Source organism: Oratosquilla oratoria, chromosome 26, assembly GCF_046742065.1.
Source record: "Oratosquilla oratoria isolate Oo_2021 chromosome 26, ASM4674206v1, whole genome shotgun sequence".
In the NCBI taxonomy this organism is placed as follows: Eukaryota; Metazoa; Arthropoda; class Malacostraca; order Stomatopoda; family Squillidae; genus Oratosquilla; species Oratosquilla oratoria.
Window position 1 is genome coordinate 22,761,533 of NC_134802.1, and position 12,409 is coordinate 22,773,941.

At 37.6% G+C, this 12,409-nt stretch overlaps 1 protein-coding gene across 8 annotated transcripts in view; it reads right to left on the bottom strand.

Annotated features, from left to right (window-relative positions):
- gus (splA/ryanodine receptor domain and SOCS box containing gustavus) overlaps nt 1–12,409 on the bottom strand; it is a 224,981-nt gene that overhangs the window by 65,315 nt on the left and 147,257 nt on the right. For 5 of the 8 annotated variants that reach the window (XM_076209427.1, XM_076209424.1, XM_076209428.1 and 2 more), the window contains one exon: nt 11,017–11,059. The exons of 2 other annotated variants lie outside the window; for them this stretch is intronic. In XM_076209427.1, coding sequence (XP_076065542.1) covers nt 11,017–11,059 — 43 coding nt within the window. Of the gene's footprint in view, nt 1–10,802; nt 10,835–11,016; nt 11,060–12,409 lie in introns of those variants that run through there. One more of the 8 variants, XM_076209431.1, reaches the window with a different exon arrangement.

Genomic DNA, 12,409 nt, shown 5'->3' on the forward strand with positions numbered 1-12,409 from the left:
CCAAATATACTCCAGTATGCCTGTGGTAGAAGAAATCACAACTGACCCTAAGGCTTTCCCAAAGCTTCCCCACTGAGGTAACTAAATACTATCTGAACTATTCTGAAAAAAAGGAGGGGAGGAGGTGGAAGAGGAGGAAGGGGGGAGGTGGAAGAGGAGGAAGGGGAGGAGGAGGAAGGGGAGGAGGAGGAGGAGAGATGGATATTACAAAACACACATGCACATACCAAAGGCTCATTCCCCATTATATGAAGGTTTGCAATGTTGGAGCACACATCCATTACATACACGTTAAAGCCCATTTAACATCCATTCTATATCAGCTCCTCTAGTATGATAGGTCATTCCCATTCCCCACTACATCATTTAGGTTGAGGGCTATGTAGTGAGACAGCACTTCCACAACAGGGCCAACAGCTGGAGTTGGTTTAACCCTACCGTTCCATCACATCACAAAACCCCTTCTCATCTGCTCAAATTAATTCACAAAGTTGATAGAAAGAAAATCCCTTCAGGTTGCCATCCTTAGATCCAATCAAAACCTATACCCACTCCTATCTTTTGCATTCTCTCTTCCCTGCTCGACGTTCTTCTTACATCTAAAGCTCCCTTCAACCCATCCATTCACCTCTCAAGTTCACTCCATTACTTCTGGTTTCCACACTTTCTGCTTGACTTTCCTCAATCTTTCCATATGCCCAAACCACCACAGTATTCTTGTATCTACTCTATACACAAGCTCTATCCCCAACATTCTGTCTCACTTCATCATTTCTCACTATTTTGTAACATACATATACCAAGGCTTTTTCCCCCTTACTAGGGAGGTAGCCAAAAAGGAAAAGGCATAAAATCACTCCCACCCATTCCATCCCTGAAAACACTCCACACCCCTCCACCCTCCCTCCCATCTTAGCACCTCCTAGATGACGGGTCATCCCTGCACCCTGTCCACTGCCCTGGGTCAGAAGCAGTGTCGCAAGACACAGCACATCCACAGCAAGGCCACTTCATTAAATCGGCGACGGGGAGAAATCCCTTCAGGCTGCGTCAAAATTTTGCTCACACACACTACCTCACCCACCATCCCCGTCCATTCCACCTCATGCATCACAACATCTTCCATATACAACCATTCTCCATTCACCCGTCTTCTGTCCACTCCCGTCCTTCCTCAACAGACATTCCCCTCTTCCCCCAAAGCCCCCTTCACCCCATCCATCCACCTATCATATTTCTCAAACACTTCTCAAAAACATTTATGGCAATTTTTTTTTCTTTTTGCCTGTTATATTTCAAGTTGCTGTTTTATATAGTACTGTGGGTACAGTCATACATGAGGTTGAAATAAAAAGCCCAGTGACATGAGCAACCACCAATATTTCCTCTTAGTAGAGATAGTATTAAAATATCAACAAAATGTTCTCATACAGTTCCAATATGTTTCAACAATGAATTAGGCTTGAGTTTATGTATTAGCAATTCATTTTCCATTAATTACATTACCTAATATATTATTCTATTTAAATTTTTACTATCCATAATTGGAAGTAGTGTTATTTTTTTCACCCAAATAAAAGCAAACATGGGAGGGGGGGGGGGTCCAGTTGGTGTGCTTCCTCATCTTCATATATTAGTTGTAATAATATTTTACATAATCATTATGAAAGACATCACCTTGTGTCTAGTGTCACAGCCCTCATTGACTATGAGGTCAGGTTGTACCCTCTGCTCCCAACAAATCCTGGCTACATCACTCTTGTATGTACTACCATTCCACAAACCTTCCCTATCCCTCTCTCTAGTTCCTTCTTGGTAATCTCAAAAAAGCAAAAAATCTGTGTGTGAATAGTGTTGACCTATTACAGGAGAGGGATACACCAGGGATCAGCAGTATTAATGGTAGTGATGAGGCATAATCTTTGTATGGTTTAAATTGGAAGGAGTAAAAGAGGCAAAAATTTCCCTCTCTACCTCACTTTGCTAACATATACTTACAATGACACATCATTATGTTCACTGCTAAAAGTATAACTGACATAGGTTATAATCTCATACAATATGTATACTATTCTTTTATTCACAGGCATTTTGGGATATTAATTAAAATCATGGACCCCTGGCTCTGCTTTCAGTGCATGAAGTGCTTATTTGTCCAAATCCTTTAAAACCCCCTATGATCCAGTGACCATGAAGCAAAATACTATGTTAAAAAAAATTATATATATTATATATATATATATATATATGTATGCATATATACATATATATATATATATATATACACATATATATACATATATAATATACATATATATACATATATATATATATACATACATTGGAGTAAGGGATGGGAGACATATATATATATATATACAGTTTCACAATATACAGTTATATATTTATACATCATTTCTTGGTTATAGACACATTTTCCATGGATGTCATCAAGATGATCACCTGGGCAGTCTGATACTACTTCTACTTCACAGTTTTCAAACCAAAATTTCAAAGCCTTTACTGAGTGCCTGAAGCCCTACCCTGGTCTCATTCTGGCAAAACTGCTGGCCATGTCCTCATTCTAATTCTTTGGTTTTGTTGCCACCCTTCTTCAATGATGTAGGCATCTTCTCAGGTGGGCCTGGTTCACTTGCTCCAATGTTTCAACACTTGTTTACCATCTTATTTTACAATTTATATTTGCCATTTAATATTTTCAGTGGTCCTTTTAAACAAGAATAATTTCATTCTTCTCTTTAATGGATTATTTTTTAACTGTCTGGCCTTTAGGTAAACAACAATCAACACAGGCAAAAAAAACAAAAAACATTGTCAGCGATGATTGATGCTTAACCATTTAGGCTGTGTATTTGGGATCAGACAAATGAGAATCCCTGGGATGCTATTACCACTACTACTAAACACATAAGATAGCTTAAGTCCAAAACTCTTGTCCCATGAAATCACAATTCTAAGCACAATACTTATTCTCAAACTAAAATGATTTCTTGGACTAATACTAAGAGGTTCATTCATGCATTCACTTTCATTATTCTGAATATAGCAATCATGTCACCTCTATTAATTTTTATAACAAGGGCAGTTCCAGGTTTTCTAATCTTTTCTTGTACATTGCAGGTCTGCTAGGCTAGCGATCATTCTAGTTGTTGTTATATTGTTATTTGTATTCTCTTTGCATTATTTAAAATCCTTTTTGTGTGGGGACCAAACTGCTCTACACATTCTAAGCTAGGGCATATTAGGTTCTATACATTTTTTTAATCATCTTTTCATCCCTGTGGAGAAATGTTACTCATATTCATGAACAGGTTTCACCTAAAATCTTATGTGTTTACCATGTGCAAAATGATCCTGACCCTCTTAAGCTTCTGTATTAGCTTCATATCCTATTGTGCAAATCATAGCCTTTGTATTTCTACTTATTTCCAGTACACTACATATCTTAGCATTGAAATTAATTTTCTATATTTGGCTCCTGTCATAGATTGTCTATATCTTTTTATAATAATTTGCAAGTTTTCTGTTCTATTCTCCTCCAGATCTATGTATCATATGCAAACAGTGTAGCTTGCCATTCTTTTCATCATGTCATTGGCATACTTATGACAATATAATTACAACTGAATAACAGCATTAATGACATAAATGTTTTAGAATGAATACTATAAACCTCACATGTACAAAGGGCACCAAATATAACAAATTTAATTTCAGGAGATTAATAACAGCTGATTATCAATAATAAAAGTATTGGAATGTTAATAATTGCGTGGTATACAAAATTTTGGATTTGGTTTAAAAATTCAAACTACAGTCCATGGGGAAATTCAGCAACATGGTAGAAATGCTGTATTATGATGATATTGATATTGCACTATGTAAGCAGTGCTGTTGCAACTTGTTGGTTGAGGCTTTACAATATGGTGGCAGAGATCTCCACTATGGAGTCACTGACATTGTGGATTGAGGTTGTGACAAGCCATGGGAATGTGGTGGAAAACCATGGGGGTTGTATGAGGCTGCAGAAGAGGCTATACTGGTGGTGGGGTTTGGCTATGGTGAAGCTGCATTACCATAGTGCTCTAGACTGGTTGAATTGTGGTGGTGGCAACAGATGATGATTGATGATGATAATGATCATCATCATGATCTTGCTGCTGCTTTATCATAGTAGACTAGTGTAGTGGTGGTGGGTAGTGTATAGCAGTGGGTGGTGATGGTGGGTAGTGTATAGTAGTGGGTGATGGTGGTGGTAGACCTAGTAGAGGACCTAATGCAGGAGTGGTGATGGGCAGGAGTGGTGATAGGGCAGCTTCAGTGTTGGTGGCGGCTGCTGTAGTGGACTTATTGCACTGGTAGTGATGGGCTGCTTGTTGTTGATAGCAGTGGGATTATAGTGGTGCCAGCAGGGATGTACTTGTGTAGTGTTATTAGTAGTAATAGTGGCAATGAATTCAGTACACAGTTCCACAAGGTTTAAGGTTGTTTTATTTTATTGAACTACTTTAAAAAAGTGGTAGTTATTGTAATGATAGTGGTGAACTTCTTTCTGTGGTAGTGGCTGTGGACACGTGTTGGTAGACTCATTGTAGTGATGATTAATTGCTGTGGTTGTGGTATATTGTAGTGTTCAACTGTTCCAATAGTGCTGGTTTGTGACAGGATGCCACAAGTATGGATAAAGTATATGACGATAATGACAATGATGACTACAACAACAACAGTGGTGGGCTGTTGGTGGTATTACTTCAGAATATTTTTGGTTATATGATGCCTGAAAAATATGTGACTATATAAAAATCTTTAATGTTTTCTCTACATGTTCAGTGACAGTTGTACATAGTCTATACTCAAAAGTTTTCCCAAAATTCCCAAATGTCTGATATTGAACCAACATTTTCAGACAAAAATTTCTCATGCAACTTTCTGCTGGAAAAACATCAAAGCAAAAGCATGAAGCAAATGCATTGCATTCACAAGTCATGTTAGTTTATGAAATGCAAGCACTGCAGACCAAATGCAAACTTCATCAAATTTTTACAAAAGAAAACATTTTGACACAAATCGTACAGTTTGAGTGCTGTACTACACTTTCCAACTGTTTTACACTCTTTTTCTCGTGCATTCCTGTGAACTAACCCACTGGCTACTCTAAATGGTAGTTTTGCAGTGCACAAAACACAGGAATCCAACATGAACATGCTACAGCCAACCCCTTAATGATAAGTTGTCCTTCAGCAGCAGAGGCCAGCCAAGCAGCTAGCAGGCAATCCATCAATACTTCCCCTTTAGTTTGTCTGCCTTTTCATGCTTCCTCTCCTGCGCAACTTCCCCTTTCCTCAAGCAGGCTATCTAACTTGGTTTAAATTCTGCTTTACCTCATTCTATATCAATATTAAAGTGCTTTTTCCACCTTCAGTCTTATATGAATTTGTCTACACACAATTTTCTGACCACTTTCTACACTTTCATTTAGATTCTCACTGGCTTCCCCACACATCTTCATTATCTTTCACAGGTTTGCAACACTTAATCTTACCCATCCAGTTTTGATATTAATCTTTTCTGTCTTATATATTGCTCTGTATCTTCATTACCTTTTAGACATGTTTCTCTGTCATTTCAACAATCCCTGTGCCACATTTTAGCATTATACTTTTCAATGGTTCCTTACTGGTATATTTTGTGTTTTGATGTCTACATCCTTTCTTCTGAATTCTGTTATTCTTCCTCATCATCACACAAATCTCTATAAATTTCATTACAAACTAAAAATTTCAAAATGCTGATATTCCATCAAATTCAACACATCAAGACTCCCTATAACTTCTCATTCTGATATTCCAAAATCTTTGCCTATTCCATAATTTCTCTTGCTTCCCTGTAGTTATAAAAATCTTCATATACTTGTACTCACCATTAATTTCTCTCTCCCTCTTTTTTTTAATACACATACAAACCAAATGGCATTTACTCCTCGTAAGCCCACCCACACATAAAGCATACATTCACACTACACCCATACAAAATCAATTCACTGGCCCTCCTATCTACCTTCTGGATGAAGGGTCATCCCTGTATCCTGCCACACCAATAGAGTTAGAGACAATGCAGCAAGCTTACTCCTTCACAGCCAGATATGACTGGTGGAGCTGGTTTATCCCTCCTTCATTGTATAGGGAACCCCACCCATACACATTCACTTGGAAAATCTATGGAGCAGAAAAGAACATTCCTTCTGGCCACATAATTTCTTTACATTTACAATCTCAATTCACTCCTATATTCATCTATTTAGAGAGAGATGGGGAGTGAGCAAAGTGAGATCAGGAGAGAGATGTAGAGAGAGAGAGAGAGATATTGAGTGGGGAGATGGAAGGAGAGGGAAAGAAAAGGGGAAGAGTCAGAGGGGAGAGAGGGAGGAAAAGGGAGAGAAAGAGAGGGAAAGGAGGGAGAGAGGGAAAGGAGGGAGAGAGGGAGAGGGAGAGGAAGGGAGAGAGAGGAAGGGAGAGAGAGGAAGAGGAAGAGAGAGCAAAGGAGAGGGAGGGAGGGAGGAAGAGGGAAAGAGCGAACAAAGGAGAAAGAAAAAGAGAGAGAGAGAGGGGACTACTACTTGCAGGTACTAGTTGTTAGTCCTCCACGCTTACATCATAATCAAAGCAGTAATAATAATTCCTCTTTAAAACTTTGTTATACAAGAGTATTATATTTGTTATCCGACTTACTCTGATGGAGAGAGACAGAGAGAAATCATGTAAAGGTCAAAATATCAACAAGTACCAGCATATGCAGAGAGAACAGAACCTATTCATCGCAAGCACAGTGAGAGAAACAAAGAAATGAAGAAAAAGAAAATGAATGAAAGATGGAGGGGGGGGGGGAAAGCGGGGAGAGACTGCAAAAACTTTCATGAAGAAATGGCCACAAATTCACCAGGAGGGGCCTGTCCAATATATATTGGAAAGTTGGAGCCTAAATCCCCATTTGGCAATTGAACTTCTAGCCTTTGTCATGTACATGATTAATGTTCTAAATGTGCTTTTAATCCCATGTTCCTCATGACACACTACTATGTTTCATCTAATATTACTTTTCCCAACTTGGGGGTAGGGGCATTTCAACTCCAGTTAATAAAACAATCCTGATTACCTTTCAACACAATGATTCACTACTATGACCTATGTCATATTAAAAGTTCAATTCAAAGATAACTTTCCCAAAGACATAACAACCCCTTCTGATAAATCATTAGAACTTTTCAAAGAATGTACTCTAGACTCTTGATGATCAATGCAGTATTGCCATCAATATTAGTCATACATTTCTGGAAATTAATTTACATTACTTCACAGCAATTAAGTATGATTTGTAGATTAGACTGTAATCTAGGTTTCTTAACATTGTCCTGCCATCTATATTCTCTTCTCCAGTATTAGAAATCTAAAGGAAGGAACCATGAGATCAAATATACTGGCATAGTAGTTCTTTTTCACTGATTATACCCCCTGAAATAAAGATTTCCTTCACATCCTTCGACATGACTTGACTCTAGATAATTTCTATTTTATCTGCTGAAAACAGACCTACCTTGATGAACTAGAATTCTGAAGATAAAACAGAATATAAACATTCCCTCAGAAGTCCTTATAGGTCAAATTATATGGTCAACTTCTACTGGATATTCTAAAACACTTTGCCTCATTTCTGACACCCACCCATCCACACCCATATGTTTACAGAATTATGAAAGGGATGGAAGTCCTCGACAGAGATGATTTATTGAAGTGAGACAAGAGAAAAACAAGAGGACGTGAAAAGAAACTCAAAAAGGATAGTTATAAAAGAGATCTGAAAAAGAATAGTTTCCCACACAGTGGTAGATATCTAGAACAAACTGGATGAGGTAACAGTTTGCAAAAACTATACAAGAATTTATTTATGAAACTAGATGCTGAAAGATACAAAGATGGGTCACTATAAGCATAGCTCTCTTCCCATATAATATAACTAGGTAAACACACACACAAAACAATTACCCTTCACAGTAAGACCGTCAATCAATTGATCTGTTGTTTCAGGCCTCTCTTGCAGGAGACCCAGTCCCCAGACAATTGGCAACAAGTAGATTGGCCCACAAGTCAATAACATGTGTTGGCAACATTGTCATCCAAGAGGAGTCAAAGAGGCCAGCAGGATGACCCAGGGACCTTCGGGATGAAAGATTTCCCTCTCCCAACCTCTACCTGGTGGTATGACCAAGACCTTATTATGAGGGCAAATAAACTGGACATAACAGTACACAAAAGAGATGTAGGAAGAGGATTTGCACAAAAATTCATCACCATTTATAAAGAACTCATAAGAACCACACTCGACAATGCTTTTAGTGTGGTCTATCTATATACCAAAGGCTTCCCCCACCTTACAAGGAAGGTAGCTAAGTCAGAGGCACATACCTATTCCCACCCATTTACTCCCCTCCACCACCCTTTCCATCCCTCCCATTTCAGCTCCTCATAGATGACAGGTCATCCCTGCATCCCCCAACTACCCTGGGTCAAACACAATGCAGCAAGATACAGTACATCCACAGCAAGGCTGCTTCATTTAGTCAGTGAACCACCCTGTCCCCTCATGAAGAAAAACAGAAGACAGGTAGAAACCTTCAAGCTGTATCAAAATATCATTCACACATAAATAAGCCCACTTCCCTCCCTTGCATAATATCATCCATACAGCCATTATCCACTCATCCCAATCTCTTACCTACTCCCTTCCTTCCTCAACAGACATTACCTTCTTTCTCAATGCCCCTTCACCCCATCCATCCACCTCATCTTCAACTGTCCCCTCAAGTTCACTCCCTCTATCTCTGCTTTACACACCTCTAGTGTGGTACCCATCAGTTGAGAAAACAGACAACCTAAAAACAATATAAAATAAAGCTCTGACAATAACTGGCTGCACTAATAAGAACATAAAAGTGAAGGCGACTGCAAGAAACCATAAGGCCTACACTTGGCAGTTCCATTAGTTTCAGCGTTCACTACATGGTTACTAAGTCTATTACATTCGTTGACCACCCTAGTAGTAAACCAATTCTTGCCTATTTACCCCAGTTTGACCTGACCTGAGTGATACCTACTGCTCAACACCAATATTGTGCCTACACTCTGAAACCAAAATCCTCCCTATAGTGCAATATATAATCAATTGACCTATCCAGTGTTTCCGTTTTCTCATGCAAGAGAACCATGGCTCCTAGTTAACTAGCAGTGGCTACCAGATTGGCCCATAAGTCACTTGGGAAGAGATATTGTTCTGCTATCTGGGTAAGGCTAGAATGGGGTCATGTAGGATGAAGTATTCAGGGTCTTCTGTAACATGATTGCATTTGGGGCAATTTGATTCTGTGGACAGTGTTGGTACTGGTGCTGGATGGTGACCTGAATTCAGTTATGCCAGTGTGGTTCTTGCTTGTTGAAGGAACTTCTCTGCTGGGCTTCTGTCTGATGTAGTTAGCACATGAGAATGATAGGTATACAAATCTATCCAACAACCTTCACATCATACAAACACAGCCCACCATACACAACAAGAACAACTCCTTCAGTATTCTACTCAAATATCTACAACCTATATATAAAATGTACACTTAACAGATGGCCAAATTCTATATTTAAAGCTTTTGCTGAAAACGATAGAGAAATCATTCTCAAAACAAGCAAGAATTGCAGTGGCACATCTAAATGGTTATCATCCTGCAGTAGTGAATAGAAGATTAGGACTACCTAGCTGCTCATCTGCATGTATGAGGCATCTAGTGTGCAGGATTTTTTCATGAGTGTGGGCATAGCAGAAGCATGGTCACTATGGTCACTAGTTCCCTAACCATTGCAAAGCGAAGATGCTCATCCATTCTCCCTGCCTAAAGTTGTTACAATAGACAGTGTTGCACGTGGTTTTTTCTTAGCTCTAAGCCATTGATTGGTTTGTCTACAGTGTGATGCAATGTAGAATTGTCATAAGTGCCTTGTAATTTGGGGGAATTCTGTCCACTTGGGTACTTTAGGTTATATGTTTAATTAATTATTGAGTTTAGATGAAAGCTATGCCGACAATTTTGTATATATTATTTCTGCAAAGTGTCAATCTATTATTTATCCAAGTGTACAGCAGCTAGAGTTTATGCAGCTATATCACACCCTGCACTGAAACAGTAATAAAACAGAATTGGCCTGGCAACAGACTAAATACATTGATTCTAAACACTACAAAAACACCAAGCACTTTATTACACTATCCTACACTCCTAACAGTTCCAGAAAATTTCTTCAATGACTTATGGGCTGAACACAAGTAATGGTATTTTACAGATACAACCACAACAAAACTGGAGTGGAGGATTTATGGCTAGAGCCTGAGCGGGCAATAGGTTTTATCTTAAACTCCTGTGTTATGGTTAATATGAGAATTATCTTGCTCAAAGTTAGGGAAACTAAGTTGTATTCAATACCATTGGACTTTTTTTTCTAAGACTACCAGCAAGATGGAATAGGAATGTAACTAAGACTAGTCTATGTCATCTACCAGCTAACCTCACAGTATAAAGGGTTAAAGGTGAGAGAACCATTCTAGAAGAGGTCACCCAAGGAGCCACCACGAAGTTTCTGGACTGTATCTTTCAACAAAACTATTTTCCCCTCAACTTCTTTAGAGTTTACAGACAATATCTCCTCTATTTTCTATCAGCTGGTGTATAAAAGACTGACACTAACAACAAATATGAGAACATTTCCTCTTGGAGTGATCAATGGAAGGGTCTGATGACTTGTCTGATACTGTAGGGCCATGGGTTCCCAGTGATCTTGAGGTAATCAATTTCCATGCCATTCTTGTTGCAAGGTGAATATTATTTCAGCTAATTACTTATCCTGATATCTTAACTGCACTTGTCCTATGCTTTTAGCCATCCTAATCACAGCCACTTGCCTTTCATGTTGACATAGCACTGGCAGTAGATTCTTCAACTCACCTGCAAAAGAAATAAAAACATGTTAAAAATTTAAATTCTAGTTAGATACATAGATTCTGAACATTTCTTAAATGTCCATATTGTCTCTACCTAACTGCTTCATTTGTGATGTCAAATTTGCTTTCATTTGTCAAACTTGACTTCAATTTTTTCTAACGAGTGTGTGTATTTATCCGATTGTAGTATATAAGAAAATTGCTATGCTCGTGGAGTCCATCTTTTATTCTCCAATGATCATGTGTATGTATGTTTTCAACCTTACTAAAAATTGCTGTAAAGGACATTGGTACACTAGAGATTAAAAATTGATAATTTTTTGACAAATTGTGGAAAATCATATGAAGTATGCACAACATACTTGTGTTGAATGGCATTTAATATTTTTAATAATCTTCTAAAAAATTATATAAAGCTGGCAATGTCCCTATTTAAGTGACATGACGTAAGACTAGCTTTCTATTTGACATTTACATTTGATGGTTTTCTTATATAAAATTCTAGAAGGGTATATCATACATCTGTCAATATATACTGAAATGCAAAGGCAAGAAATGCAAAGTAACAATTCATTGTATTTCTCAAGTGTTGCTGACATCCCCCTTTTAAGTGTGGATTATTACATAACTAGAGACTGTTGAATGATGGGAAGTGGTTCATTCCTGGTGAAACAAAACCCCAATATGAATCAGTGTTTCTGTAATGCCACCGTGGTAATGCCCCTGTAAAGCCAATAAAATTTTTGGAATAAAGTAATGTAAATGTGAAAAATATCACTTACAAAACACTGCACTTCATTTATGATATCTAATTTATCAGTATCTATGCATTTTTCATCTATATTGCTAATAGTTTTTTCATACAGAGGGTGATTTTTTTCTTCTTTGCAGCCCAATTTTTTTGGTAACAGTATTTTTATCTTCTTTTTCTATACAAATTATTTTATGTTATAAAATACTTATAACTTTTTTCTAAATTGTCTTGTCAAGTCTCTAAAGGTAAAACTATAGCTTTTAGCAATACAATTACATAAACCTTTTAATGAAATTTGAGTATTCACAAAGAAAAATCCAGTATGGTGTAATTTCTAAATATTGAGTAACAAATTAACAAGACAATCTTTATCAAAGCTTCTAGTTTCCTACACAAAAATCAACATATCACAGTTTATATTAGTCACCAAGATAAGAAAAACAAAACAATTTTTTTTTTTTTTTTGTATTTTCTATTTTTCATTGAATTTCCATAAAAGTTGGCACAGATCATTCTTATGCTGTCTATCATTTACAGGAGGGGGAGGAGGAAGAAGAAGACGATGAAAAAGAAGACGAAGGCTAAGAAGAAAGTCTAGTT